The sequence below is a fragment of the Anser cygnoides genome, chromosome Z (genome assembly GCF_040182565.1).
Source record: "Anser cygnoides isolate HZ-2024a breed goose chromosome Z, Taihu_goose_T2T_genome, whole genome shotgun sequence".
Lineage (NCBI taxonomy): Eukaryota > Metazoa > Chordata > Aves > Anseriformes > Anatidae > Anser > Anser cygnoides.
This window is the reverse complement of record NC_089912.1, coordinates 8,311,419-8,326,555: the sequence shown is the minus strand read 5'-3', so window position 1 is coordinate 8,326,555 and position 15,137 is coordinate 8,311,419. Positions and strand designations below refer to the sequence as shown.

Genomic DNA, 15,137 nt, shown 5'->3' with positions numbered 1-15,137 from the left:
CTTCTCAAACAGCTTGTTATTGCTTCAGTGACTACAATGAACCATATAATCCCTGTACCTCAGTGCAGATGTATCACATTTATGAAGCCAAATTGCTTTCAACTTGTTATTTAAATATTATTAATCAGTTTCGTCCAGCTATTTCCATAAAGCATCCACGCTTTGCTTTCAGTTAAGAAAAAGTTAACCTATGATAAAATTAAAGCAATACTGTTAAGGTGACTTCTAAGAAGATCGGGACAAAAAGCTACATGTTATTTGCCCATTTTATGTGAGAACTAGCAGGGGTATGGCCTTTCAACAAGTATAAAGCTCCTTTGGCGATCGGGGGAAGGTAGGGCAGAAATCTCTTTTCCTGGACTCCTGCCACAGATGACCCCAACTGAAGCAGGGAAGCTTCTCAAAAACCACAAAGTTAAAGAGATACTAGTTGTAAATATTCTCCTTTAATGATTACTGCAATTACTAAAAAAAAAAAGAAAAAAAACAAACCAAAAAAACCTCTTTACCTTTATTAATATCATCGTAACAGCCAGTACAGACTCTTGCTTCCTTCTCCATGTACTGTAGTTTGCACTTTCGTTTGCAACAAGCACCACAAAAAACCTGAACAAGAAAGAGACTAAATTAAGCATTATTAGCAAAGCCCCACTATTTCCTGAGCTCAGTTCCTATTATTACTTGTTTTACTTAAACAGATGGAATAACACAAAGCATGCATAAAGCATTTTAGCACATGCATGTCATAACATGTTTCTGTGCTTAGAGAAGGGAAAGTACTAGAATAGATAGGTTTTCATTAGGAAGCTCAAAGCTCCACAGTTTGGTTCAGGCTGCAAAGTCTGCTTTTGATCAGGAGTTCCTACCCTACTTCCAAAAACTGCATCACAGTCTGTCCATAGTGGAAACTGAAAAAGGCTACATCCCATTGCTCTTCTGAAATACTCATCAATGAATGCTGTGCCATAGAACTGCTCTGCAGCATTAACCAGGGTAACACCTTGGATATTGCACATCATCATTCTACTTTAACCAAAACATACACCCGTCACTTCCTCAGGGGATCCTCATGTTCTGCAGAACCTTCTAACAGGGAAGATGGCCAAGTCATGCTAAGGAGTTGGATCAAAGCTCCACCCCCTCCCAAAGCTCAAGTTTAGCATCACGATTTCAGGTCCAGCATCTGCTGGAACTCTGCAAAGAGTCTGAAATGCTGCTTTGCACATTTCCATCAACTGCTTGCTCCATGGAAAGCTGCTGAAAGTGCAGTAATCCTTAAAAATAAATGAAAGAATTACTTAATAAATAAAAAATTAAGGTACAATAATATTCCAAGGAACTCTTGGTCTTGTATAAGAACTTCCAGGTATCTCTTCTTAAAAGCTAAGATTGCATGATGTTTTCTGAAACATTTTATTATATCCCCAATAGACTACAGAACACTTGTCTTCCTTAGTATTATGGAACAGTTTAGTCTCAAATGGGAAATAAGGAGAGAACAGACTGTATTAGTAGCTTATTTCAGGGATACAGCTGGAACAGAGGAACAGAGAGATTCAGACATAGAAAGTGTCATCCCAGTATACTTTCTGATCCAGGTATGAAAAAGAGCAGCACATAAAGCTTGTTCCTGTGGATAGATCAAATTACATATAGCCACTACAAATTTTACTTTATTTTATTTTTAGGACCATACCCGGAAGCATCTGGCATATAATTGCATAGTGACAAGAAAGCTCTTCCAAGAAATACGTATTCAAGCCTAGGTCATGCAAGCCATCTCCGATGGAAGATATCTATGACGCTATCTCAAAATCTTCAGAAAAAAAGGACTCAGGTATTGTTTGAAACCATATCAGCAGAGATCCGTTCCCAGACCATTCTTCTTGCAGCACTGACACCTGCACTACAACAAACCTAGGAGAATCCAAGCTACATCTTCTACCTCTCGGACAACCACCCGAACCAAGGCTCAGCACTTCCCAAACAACTTACTAGTAATGCTGGCTCTGGAATTACGTTAGCTAAGGAGTCTCCACTACTCTGCCAGACAGAATTATGTTAGTTGCCTTCTTGTTGCTAGCTCCCTTCAGCAAAGCACTTAAAGATCATGCTTTCAAAGAACAGCTTACACTCTCACACTTCAACAGGATACATATATATATGTATATCCTGTCTATTTTTAAGCATAGATTTGGGGCTGGGAGGGGTGGTAACTTTTTAGTCTGGACCATGACATGAGATTGTACAATCCATTCAAGAATTACATTTCTAGTTTTTCTGCAAGTTCCCACAAATACATGGTGCTTTTCCTGCTTTTACCTGATGTTCTGCCTATGGGAGCTTGCAAGTTTTCAAGAAGTCCTACTATTTTTAGCTATATACAGACTCTAGAATTAATACTAGCCTTTACAAAAAATAGTTTTTCAAACCTTGGTCTGACAGAAGCCTTCTAAGCCTTATCACTGTTAAGTGGAGGCAACACTAAGTTTCCTGCTATTCCTAATTATCTCCAGGAAAGCAAAGTGGATTAAGGGGGGAAAAAAAACAGCAGCGACAGAGGAAAAAAATGGTTATTATAAGTTAACTCTTCAAGGAGGAAAAGCCACTGCAAACACCGTTACACTTGATCAGTGCAAGATAACCCCAAAAAAGAAACCATTCCAGTTGCTTCTGCATTAATGTCACAGGTAATTTATCTCAACTGAAAACACATGCTCAGTAAAGAAGTTAAGAATGTAACTGGAAAGGATTAATTGCTAATCAGCTGCAATCAACCTTAAGGCTTCAAATGCTGAGCAGTGCAACCTTTGCGATTGCCATCCTCCTCTTACACTTGGTGCCACTGGCACCATCAGAGGAATTGACTCAATCCTCCTGCACAGGAGACAAGAGGTGGAGAACTAAGGGACAGGTAGTTCAGCAGGGCAAAAGTGGTGAAAATGAAGCCGCTGAGCAAAGAAATTTATTCTGGTTGCACTAGGAAGAAAAAATGTACCACAGCAATAAGCAAACAACTAAATAAAGGTGAGAAGTTGTTTGGCCTCACATATGCCACCGAAAGACAGCAGGGATAACTGCCTCAAGCTCCCCTTCAGCACAGAAGCCAGAATTACCAAGTTCTGCCTTTTTCATTAATAAAGCTGTAGGACCATATGAAAAATATACAATTCTCTTCTAGGAGAGGCCAGAGAGGACAACTATGCACTTCTACCAGCTTCTTCTTAAGTCGAAGTGGAAGAAAACACAGCAACCCACAATGGACCCACGAGGAAGGTAAACTTTGTCTTTAAAGACAAGCGACAAAACAGTAAGCTATTGCACACTCAGAAAAGCTATGACAAAGCTGCATAGCACACCATTATATGTAACAGTTATGAGCCTTCACCCATTCTCCCAATGCACATACATTGTGAAGCTGCCTTTAATTATGCTGTTCTTATGCCAAGACATCCTCCGTTAATGCACAGGATTAGCAACACTAGCAGCTGTTAGCTGTGAACAACAGTGTGTACTGAAGGGTCCTCCTTCTCCAGAGGACGTGCAAGGAATCTCATGGCAAGCGTAAACAGCCAAATGACTGAAATGAAGCCTACTCTGAAGAACTGTATTTTAAAGTGTTACATAACTTCAGTAGGGTATACTGCCAACTGCTTAAGTTCAATGACTCAGCTTGTCATGATGAAACCTTCATTTTCTTGGCATCAAACTGCTCATCTACCCTTTACTGTACATTTACTGCAAGTAAATGGGGACTATGGTTTGAATACACAGCACCAAAAGCGGCGTTCTGGGCAAAAAATAAAAAAAAATAGCAAGCCTCTCTGAGTGTCTTTTAAAACTGAGGATGCAAGAAGTTAATAAATACTAGCCTTTGCAATACTTCCTCACCCATAAAGCCTGCAGAGGAACACTGAAAAACCAGTTCATTAGTACTATTAATATTTCAATTTATGCACAAGTACATAAGCCACGGTAGCTCACAAGGAAATTTATTTTTGATTAAAAATAAGTTTTGATGTTATTTACTCCCTGCAGAGTACCATTCTCTCAGCAGAAGTAGCACACTTCTCCCTGCTCCCCTGCCCTCCCTGACAACTCCCTTGGAAATTTACACATACGTTTAAGCACAGAGGACAGACTTAGACTATAAATCCTTTGCATGGCTATTGCTGTCACAGGTCCTCAAAGGACATGATCCTTCCTGAGCCATGGATATTGTGAGCCATGGATTCACTTACTTGAATTCCGATGACCATCATCATCACCTCCATTTTTAAAGCTTAAATACTTAAGAACTGGGCAAAAAAAAAGATTCATCGTAGTAATCACTATGCAGTGCACATTGTCCCATCTTCCTTAAGAAGAACAGTCTAGCCAGTAATGGAAGATAAAATAGTAACTTTTTACTTACAACCCCATTATTAAAAAGTCTTTTAATAGACTTAAAAAGACTTAATATCAGTATTTCCCAACAATCTGTATCTCTGAATAAAAATTAAAACAGTCAAATAAAGAAAAACACTTAGAGCCCAGAAGAATTCTGTCCACATTCTTCACCTTTCATATTCTGGTTATCCCTAAATCAAAGTAAATTTACTTACAATGCCAAAGAACCCCCTCATCAATAACTTACTTTTCCACATGCACGACAGTGGTGTCGTCTTTTTGTAAAGGTGAACTTCACTTGACAGTTCATGCAGTTGGGTGCCTCTGAATCAGGGACCCACAACGGCTGTTTCTGTGAAAGAGCTGCAGGTGTTTTAACTGGTTCTGCACTTTCAGATGTTTGACTTCCTCCCGTTTCAGTGCTACTTTCCCCAGCAGGTTCAGAATTTTTATCAAATTTAATGCTGGTGCTTGAGAGGGGAACTTCTGGGGTAACAGAATTCACTTCCTGGTTTTCTCTCTCAGGTACTTCTGTTTCATTCAGTTGTCTCTGACCAGCAGCTCCTTGTGGAAGGCCAAACAACTGCTTTGGTCTTGCACCTTCACTGTGAAACTTTGAAACTAGTGCCTCGCTACCATTCTCAGTCACATCCTGAATATGAACCCCTTCTGTTGGAGATTCCAATTTATTGGCAGTAAGAGATACTTCAAGATTACTATTAATGCTAGTTATATCTTCCAGTTTTGTCTGTGTATGTTCTTCAGCAACCTCTGTAAAATCTAGGTTCTCATTTGTTAAATGCATTTGTTCTGCATCAGCTTCCATCAAGTTACTGTCATTGTCTAAAGTCAAATTAGACTGGTGACTTTGTCCATACAAGAATTCATCAAGCTCGGCATCACTTATTAGAGTATCACTTTTGATAATGCCCTCCTCAAGAGAGAAGTCAGCCACAACTTGGCCAATACTTTCATTGTAATAAGAGTCTGTACCAACACCATATGGCTCAGCTTCATATTCCTGAAAAGCAGAAACAATAGCTTTGATTTGCTCAGAATCACTGTCATCAATTGCATTCTCAGTATCACATCTCTCTCCACCTGCACTCTTTTCCACAACAGTTTGGTTGATTTTAGGTAAATATTCTTCCTGTTCATGCAAGTCAGTCTCTTTCCAGGATTCACACGTAAAGACATCAGTTGTAGACTTCCCAGCATGAATAGTTAAACTGTCACTAATAACCTCCACCATTTCATTCTGAGGTAGAGGATTAACTTCTTCTGTTACAACTGATGAACCACGTTCAGATACAGACAGCGATGTCTGGACATCCTTGACTGATACACATGAAGGTGAAACACTGCTTAGTATTTCACTGCCAGCAAGTTCTTCACTATTTACATTCTCCTCTGTAATTTTCTCTTCTAAGGCTAATTTAGTCCCTGTTTGACATGTGGAGCCTGGTAAAACACAACTTCCAGGTAATGTTGCATGGGTTTTGTGCAACTGAGGCCTCTTTGGCAGATCCGAAGGCATGGATTCATCTTTACTCTGATCTTTTGAGCCTTCATCTTCTAGGGCATTTCCTCCATACATCTCTTTGCTCACTGCAGAGCATGCACTTTCATCTTCTGGTTCACAAGACAATTTCCCATATGCTGTCTCATCTTTGGGACTGTATACATTCGAACTCTGTGATGTTACAGAGACACATGCAGTATTAAGGCAAGCAGTTTGTTCTGGCTGATCAAACACCTCACTGCACTTTAAAGATTCTGTTCTCTGTGTATCACCACATGGTTCTGAGATCGTTGTTTTAGCAAAAACATCTGATTTTAAAGGTAATGGGCTACTCTCCTCTGTTTTAAGGTGTCCTGAATCTTGTAGCATTGAGTCCCCATCACACTGTTCTGTACTTGAAACACCACCGCTGCAACTTACTGATGACACACAAACAGGAATAGGTATGCAAGGTATGCCAAAGCCAATCAAACAGTCTTCACTGGGCTGGGAGTCATGTGGCTGCAACTTCTGATTATCTTCACTGGAACCTGCTGAATGAATCACGTTACCTGTGTCATTAACAAGATCACACACAGGTATACTACACCTTCCTGGGGTGGAAGCCTGAATTTCTTTTGAGGAACTGCTGTCCACAGTGGACAAAAGATCAGGCCCAGCAACACTCTTTTCATTTTGTGATGGGTAATTCAGAATCCCTTCATTTGGTCCAGTATGGCTGACTCGAGAGATTTCTTCTGATGCCATACAAGCATCCTCATGCAGTTTGGGTGTTGGATATGCATGTTGTAAGCCATCCAAGTCTGAAGAAAATGAATGTTGTTTAGAGTCATATGGATTTTGAGGTGTTCTGTAGAAGTCACATTCATCTGTTTTAAACAAAAAGAGATCAAAAGCAAAGTTTGTAAGACTCATGGGTTTCTATAGTGCACAACCCCAAAATATCAACTATTCATTAATGCAAGCTTTTACTCATCGTATGTTACTTTCAAGTCCCACTGTAATAGTCATTTGGCTAGTATTGCTATGCTGGAGAGGAAGGCAGTGGAGGTACTAACCTGTATTTTGTTCAAATTCATCAAGTAGCTTGTCCAAGTCACAGACTGCAGCTTTAAAGTAACTGTCCATTCTAGTTACAGTTCTACTGAAGTTTTAGGCCTTTAAACCTAGAAAGAAAAATACAGCATTTCATTCACATTCTGCTATTTACAAAGTCGACCTGCTCTCATTATCTGAAAACAACTTCCAGGAGGTATACTTTTTCTCTTTTAATAAAATGTTCTCTATATAAACAAAATGCTGGTAAGAAGATGGATGCAATCTGTTAGCCTCTATCTATCCTACAGTATACTCAGTACACTATACACTACAAATTTCACCTCAAATCGGGAAATGGAGACTGACTTCTTAAAACCAAATGCATCTGAGTTCATACTCTGGCATTGTAACAGTGAGGAGTTTTTAAACCAGCAAGAAGTCTGATCTTCTATCTTGACCCCCCCTATGCATTTTATACCACATGGTTCACAGGAAAAACAAAAACAAGATAGGCCAATGTTACCCTTGCAATACAAATGAATTGCATAAGTAAATGGTGCCTACAAAATCCCAGATAATTCATACTCTAAACTGCAGTAGGATGCAAAAAGAAGTTTCCATCTGCTAGTGGAAATGCCAATAAGAAAAAAAAGGAATTCCTGTAGGAAGTCAAGCTTGAATCTGAGCATGTGAACACAACCTTTAAAAAGAGATTGATTCTCTTAGTTCCCAAGTTATCCAGCCAATCAACTGCAATTAACTCTCAGCTATGGTCAAATGTTTCAGTTAAAACTAAACACAAGCTAAAAACTAAAGTGTATCAGGGACTAGAAAGCTGATAAGCAGTTGAAGCATGGTGAGACAGTCATCTTAACACAGAGGTGCAGTGCATTTAGGCAGGTTGAGGTCAGGACTCCTCCCCACAATGATCAATGCGTTGCCTTTAGCAGATCCTCCTCTGAAATTTTCCTCAAAGGCCAGGAGAAAAAAAAACACATCCAGCATGGTAATTCATTTCATCTCCACCATACCCAAAACCCATTAACTTTCTCTGAGACTCTGAGATCATTAAAAAACAAAAAAAAACCCTCATTTTAGATACTCGCCAACTCACCAGAAAGCTATTTGCTATTACATTCTACATTACAAAACATCCTGTTTCATTTCTTTAATGAAGATCTCCAGCCACTGAATGTTATACCCTTTTGGTCACTCTGAGGAGCTTCCCAATTCCACATCTGTTTCACGTCTGAATACCCATAATGCACAATTATCTAGAACATATAATCAAGATGTCATTTACCTTTCCCTCAAGTAAACCAAATGGACTTGGATCACTTGCCTCCTTTCATCTGGAAACTAGACCTGTGGAGGGCTGCCTTGTTATCCCTGCTGCTCTGATCAGCAAGCACACTTCAGCTTCTGTGCATTTGATGACTTCACACCCTACGCTGTTCAATAGACCATCTCTCCTCAACGCTTAGAGACCAAAGAAACACTTAAATCCTCTTATCACTTATGCCACCCTGCAGCTACTGGTCTAGATCCTATGCCCTACTAACTTCACAGAAGAACAAGTTTCCCTTCTCGTTGAATGGTTCAGATCTATAATGTTCACCTACTACTCTACCAGTATGCATGTTACAAGAATACTTTTTCGAAATAAGCTATAGTTTAAATACAGATCTGTAAAACACAAGATAGTTGAAACAAACAGTGTTTGTCAGAACTTAATGCAGTACTTTGTGCCATATAAAAAAATAACAATCTCAATATACTGCTGTATCTGTATCCTCAGCCGTCACTCCCACAGCCTTCAGCACACTGCATGATTAAGTCAAGTCTGACACAGCTGTATAATGAGCACTACAAATGCCAGCAAGTACGTGTTTAATGCCATTTCTCTTACCAGTGAAAACTGTATTCAAATAAAAGTAACAATTGTCCCATTTCACGACCTCCTGAGAAGTGGAAGATTGATACTTGAAGCAGAAGTTATTCCACTTAAGAGCCTTACAACAGATTTTGGTGATTAATTAAAAGCAATTCTAGCATAGATACCACCTGTAAAGATATGATAATGGAACACCAACAAAATTGCTGGTCAAAAAATTAGGAGAGATTATAGAAACTATAAATATTGAAGGATTATGAGAAAATGGAGGAATTAAGAGATACATAAAGCTGATTTAACACTCTGTAGGGATTTCTTACATGTCCTGACCACTCAGGTACAGCTGATGTTACAATCAATGGACCAGAAGCTGTGACCAAAAGGGGTGGTCACGGACCCCTCACCACTCCCCAAGTCTTTGCTCTGGCAACCACGACCACCTAATCCCACAAGAAGCCAGATCAGACTGCTGAACAGACAAAGTCATGTACTTAGAGGGAGAAGAGAGGGGACTTCTTGCTCGTTTACCCACCAGAACAGGTCTCCAACATGAAACACACTAACCTGGCACAAGGTCCTGGCAAGGATTTTTAAATCCTACTGCTTGACTCTTTAATTCTCTACATAAAACACTGACGTACAGTCCTGTAAACTGAGCTCCCAATTTACAGTAATCAGAATGTTAGTTATTTTAAAATCGCCAAGTAGTAAAGCAATACAACGAACTAATTGTCAGCGAAATGGATGTCTATCACCAATAAAGATGACTTAAAGACCTCCTCTGAAGTGAGTTACGTTTTCCTACCTCAGTGACAACAGAAGCTTCTCCAAAACAAACTTTGATATTTAAAGATAATGATAATTATATACATATAGGGGAGAAACAAGTCATTGTTTCAACTAATTTTGTCTTGTACTTAAAAAGACTTCCAGATTATCCATGGCATTTTTCATTCTTAGAACATGACAAATCTTGAATTAAGTATACACGCAGTATTTGATTATAATGCTAAATAATTAATTAGAAGGATGTGTTTGCACTGTGCATTTCTAGCCCACTGACCTCTCTCAAAACAGAAAGAATCAAGGGCAAAGAACTGTAGAACTGAAATTTTATGTAATACAAACCACAACAGAGTTTAAGATACAGATGAAATCATTTCCATTAAAAATCTCAAAAGATCTACCATGATACATCACTCCATCCCAATAAAGTTGTCACATTTAGTTAATCCTACAGTTTTGAAATAAAATGATTCTGAGGTGATAAAGCACTTCGAACAGCTGAAATAACTTTGAATAACTAGTATATTACTCGTATTATTTTAACTACCCTTTCTTGAAGTGTTTCACAGATCTTCAGCTCTTCTAGAACAGCCCTCCAACACCTTCCCCCATCTCCTCTCCCTCATCTCCCCCAAATCAACGCAAAAACAGAGAAGACAACAGTAATTCCCTACCTTACCCATATCCCACCTCTCTGCTCTCAACACCTGTATCACCAGCAAACTGTAAAATCCTTCTGGTCTGAGATCTTTCTTTTAGGAATGAGAGCAGGTTCTCTTTTTGGCTTGCTACAGCTGCCTACAGCCAGTCCCAATATTTACATTAAACAAGAAGTGAACTAGAAGTTCTGAGGTTCTAGTGACGTGTTTTTGTTAAATGGTTGCTTGCTTCCTCAAACGAAAGTAATTCACTTTGAACATACACTCAGTTTCAAGAATTATACTTCTAACTGTCTCAAACCTACAGCAGCATCACCATAGTTTTTAAAATAGGTAGAAAATTTTAGTTAAAGGTCCACCCACAAAAGCATCAAAAATCCAAATGACTGAGAAAGGAGAGGGAAGTGAGTATTTTGCATGGGCATGGAGAGAGCATGAAAGCAGAGGAAGATGACTGCTGGACACTGCAGGTTTTAGAGGAACTGTTTTATAAACAACTTGCCCCTGTACCATTCCTTAAATCACTCCGGTTATGATTTGTTCAGTTACATGTTCTGCAGAGCAAGAACTGACCTGGCTAATTTAAACATTTTTAATTTATTTTCTTAGTTATTTTTCATCCAGATGAGGTCCTTGCATAGACACATTAAAAAAAAACAACAAACATGCCACCATACCAGAAGGGGCAGTGCACAAACAGGAAGGAATTACTGCCAGGAAATAGATGGAAGCTTGATCTGTGTGTCAAACAGAGACCTTCAGGACAAGAGTCAATCCCCTCCTTGCTGCTGCCACCTCTTATGGACTTAAAGGCATGTACCTTCTGCTAAGTGCTGTCTTCTGAACATGTTTTCTAGAGCTCTGAATGCTCTCACAAGATTGTCTCTAAGTGAGAGATCGATTGATTGTTTTAAGTAAACAATTAAAACACAATGTTCATAACTGTATCTGAGGTCTAATGGTACAGGGGGACACGCAACTCGAGCCTCTTACTGGCTCCATTTTGTATATTTTTTTCCAAAGTAGAAAGATTTAAGTTTTAAGCACTGTTTAAATCACTGTCTGCCAAAGATTTTATGCTTTCATCTTAAGTATTTATGTGCTAGGAGACTGGAAGACATATAGCAGTGCTCCTCAAAACAGGAAAAAAATATCAAAGCATAAAAATGACTACAGTACAGTGTTAAACAGTTAGTTTCTAATGCTAGAAGTCATCTTAAAGAGCAAGCTTTATTTCAGAAAGACAAGTTTAGACTGGAGAACGTAGCTATGGTTGAATCGGTTAACTTAGTTTACAGACCAGTTTTAGAGACTTTTCTTTCACAGACAACTGTATTAAACTGAGCCATTTAAATCTATTTCCTTATGAGTTTTACTGTCTACCTTATGACTGAAGGACAAGGCCAGATAACAAGAGAAGCCTTGGAGTGCTCACTGACTACTTACTTCTTCAGCCACAAATATACAAAAGACAACTCTCAAATTCTACACATTCTGAACCACTGCAGATCATCAGCTCTCATCACACCATTTGTCCTTATGCGTGTCTCACTTAATGGATGGACAATCTCACCAAAGAACAGATCACTGAAGATCTCACCTATCACCAGGGCTTCCAAGTACATGGCTTGGCAAAAGTACATTTTATTCCAGCCAACAGCCTTCGTTTTGTTGATTATCCTTTAGCTTCAAGACAGAAAAAGTTTTCCTTAATGTTTTACAAAAAGGCACACCAAGACAACTCTTGCCACTTCTCTAGGTAAATGTTTGGTTTGTTTTTAAACAAGCTTGCTGCCAGTCTTTTGGCTTTCAAAGCTTTTTCTTATGCCATAATTACAGGATAAGCTTTCTTTATTATCTTACCCAAGTTTATTTAGCGGACGATTAACAACAAAACTGCTAAAACAAGCAGTATTCATCATGGTGAACTCAGGAAGTCAGTATCCCAAACAGCCAACGTGAACAGTATTAGAGTGTTATTCTGTGGTAATCTCTGGAGCAACTGAACAGTCAGTACTGAGCACACGTCGGCATCTGGTCAGACACCCTTCTTTACCTGCAAGTTTAAAGTGAACAAATGGAAACAGTGCAGGTTTGCTTATGTTATTTGCCCAATCAGAGGAGGCTTGGTCCCTGGCAAACTCCTAACACCGCACAAAGAGTGTATCTTAAGAAATGGAGGCAAATATTTTACTAAATAAAAAATGTCACCCAAGAGAAGCAAATAATGTCATCTAGATGACCATGCAACAAGTGTGTCAATATATTAAAATAATAATAATAAAAAAAAAGGTATCTTTGTTTATAACCTTATAAATCACTTCTAATGTAATAGGCACATATTCCAGTGTTCAAAAACCACTTAGTGTTAGGGAATTCTAAGTGCACTCCTATTTAAGTGAGAACATAATATGCGTTTGCCATTTTTTAGTTATTCTCTATCCTAGCAATCTATGTTGTAGTTTATCAAAGACAGTGTCTCTAAATGCACAAAGTTAGTAGTTTTCCGTTATAATTTGCACAGTAAAATTTATAAATGCGTTATTATTTACTAACCAATTTTGTCTGATGGCAAGCAGTCTTTTGATATTTAAAAATCCCTAAAAAACAGTTTTTGTAGTGCTTGATATATGTAGGCTTTTATATTACCATTACTTTATATATTACCAGAGCTCAATTACTCACAACCCACCATCCCTGCAGAATCCAGGCCTGCTAAAGTGCATCAGGTTTGGAGATAATGAAACACACACACACACACACACACACACAAAGGTCTTCATTCCTGAAAACTAGCCTCTTATTAAGACCGCTATTGCAGTCATCAGGAAAGTCTTTTTGCTCACTGAAAAGTTGCATTATTTCAACTCCATCATTGTGCTTGCTCATTATACTTAAGAGTGACCAGAAACTAGACGCTTGAGGCTCTACAGAGAAAAAAAACAACAAACCAAAACAACAAAACTAAACCACACCAAAAACCTAAGGGTACAACTACCCGTGGAGCTCATCAGCAACCAACATAACTGACCAAAAGCTTTGAGAAAAGCTTAAGTGGTGTCAGATAAAAAATAAAATGATTCTTGCTGACCAATGCAACATATTATCCAACCAAAAAAGTGCAGGAGCTGCTGGCACTGCAAATTTACTGGCTGAATCAGGGAATGAACATAAAAGTTACAGAAGTTTTCAGACACGTAAGAGAAAGCCGACATGGCACACTGCAAAACACTACTGCAAGGCAGTCCTTGCCTGAAGAGGGATATTCTGTTACTTGAACAAAATTTCTTCAGAAAAACTACAATAAAAAGCCACTAACAATATTATCACCAACAGCAATCAGACAACTTCAACGTAACATCATATTCAGGCCCCCCTACATTTTGCTTTTACTCAGCCACAGTAACATGTTACTTCTCTTCTGACCAGAAAATAGTATCATGCATGCCACAGAGAGAAAAGATGTCACTGGATGTATTAGGTATATGTAGCAAGGTTTTGGTAGCAGTAGGCCTGCAGATACGGCCTCTGTAAGAAGAGTCCAGCAGCTGCCCCATGTTAGATAAAGGCCAGTTTCAGCCAGCTCCAAAGCAACCTGCTGCTGGCCAGAGCCAAGCCAATAAGTGATGTTGTTTGAGCCTCTGGGACGGCAGATTTAAGAAAGGGGAAAAAAAACTAGTTGCTCATCAGCAGTTGAAAGAGAGGAGTGAGCACCAGCCCTGCAGCCCCCAAGGTGAGTGCAGCAGGAGGGCAGGAGGTGCTCCAGGCAGGCAGCAGCAGTTCCCCTGCGGCCTGTGGAGAGGCCCCTGGTGGAGCAGGCTGTCCCCCTGCACCCATGGGTCCCACACGGAGCAGATCTCCACGCTGCAGCCCGTGGAGGAGCCCCCGGTGGAGCAGGTGGATGTGGCCTGGAGGAGGCTGCGGCCCATGGAGAGCCCCCGCAGGAGCAGGCCCCGGGCCGGAGCTGCAGCCCGTGGAGAGGAGCCCACGCAGGAGCAGGGGTCTGGGGGGAGCTGCTGCCCGTGGGGGACCCGTGCTGGAGCAGTTTGCTCCTGGGGGATGGATGGACCCCGTGGTACGGAGCCGTGTGGGAGCAGTTCCTGAAGAGCTGCTGCCTGTGGGCAGCCCCCACAGGCTCAGTTCGGGAAGGACGGCATCCCGTGGGAGGGACCCCATGTGGAGCAGGGGCAGAGCGGGACCGTGAAGGAGCACCGGAGATGAAGCGTCCCCCATTCCCCTCTGCATTGCTCAGGGGGAGGAGGTGGCAGAGGGTGGATGGGGCAAGGTGGTTTTATTTTTTCTTTGTTTCTCACTTTTCTTGCTTGTTAGTAATAGGCAATAAATTTCTCTAATCTCCCTATGCTAAGTCTGTTCTGCCTGCGACAATAACTGTTCAGTGATCTCCCTGTCCTCTCAGCCCTTGAGCCCTCTTCATCGTATTTTCTCCCCCTTTCGCTTTGAGGAAGGGGAGTGAGAGAGCGGTTTGTGGTGGAGCTCGGCTGCCCAGCTGAGGGAAACCACCACGCTGTACAACTACCAATTTTCAGCAGTGCTCTGGCACATCAGCAGTACCAACGCAGCTGAAGAATCCACTTGCCCAACTGAACAAACACATCTCTCACATGCTGCACACAATGCTATCACTATTGGCTGTATCAGCTTTTATAATTTAGCTTTAGAAACTGAGTCATGAGAACGTGATTGTTACATCAGGTCTGAAGTATCATACTCCAGACAAAGGAAATCAGTGCTCTCTCAACATACTCATCTCTTCTGATTTGCATTATTAATGATCAGATATTCATATTAGAGAACCTAAGCAGCAGACACTAATAGCATCTCGTACTGT

At 40.2% G+C, this 15,137-nt stretch overlaps 1 protein-coding gene across 4 annotated transcripts in view; it reads right to left on the bottom strand.

Annotated features, from left to right (window-relative positions):
• Nucleotides 1–15,137, bottom strand: part of ZFYVE16 (zinc finger FYVE-type containing 16) — a 34,959-nt gene that overhangs the window by 18,832 nt on the left and 990 nt on the right. For all 4 annotated transcript variants that reach the window (XM_066988813.1, XM_048054334.2, XM_066988814.1 and 1 more), the window contains exons 2-4: nucleotides 6,970–7,077; nucleotides 4,637–6,780; nucleotides 510–606 (exon numbers count right to left, since the gene is read on the bottom strand). In XM_066988813.1, the coding sequence (XP_066844914.1) occupies nucleotides 510–606; nucleotides 4,637–6,780; nucleotides 6,970–7,039 (2,311 nt within the window). In that variant the 5' untranslated portion in view covers nucleotides 7,040–7,077. The remainder of the gene's footprint in view (nucleotides 1–509; nucleotides 607–4,636; nucleotides 6,781–6,969; nucleotides 7,078–15,137) is intronic.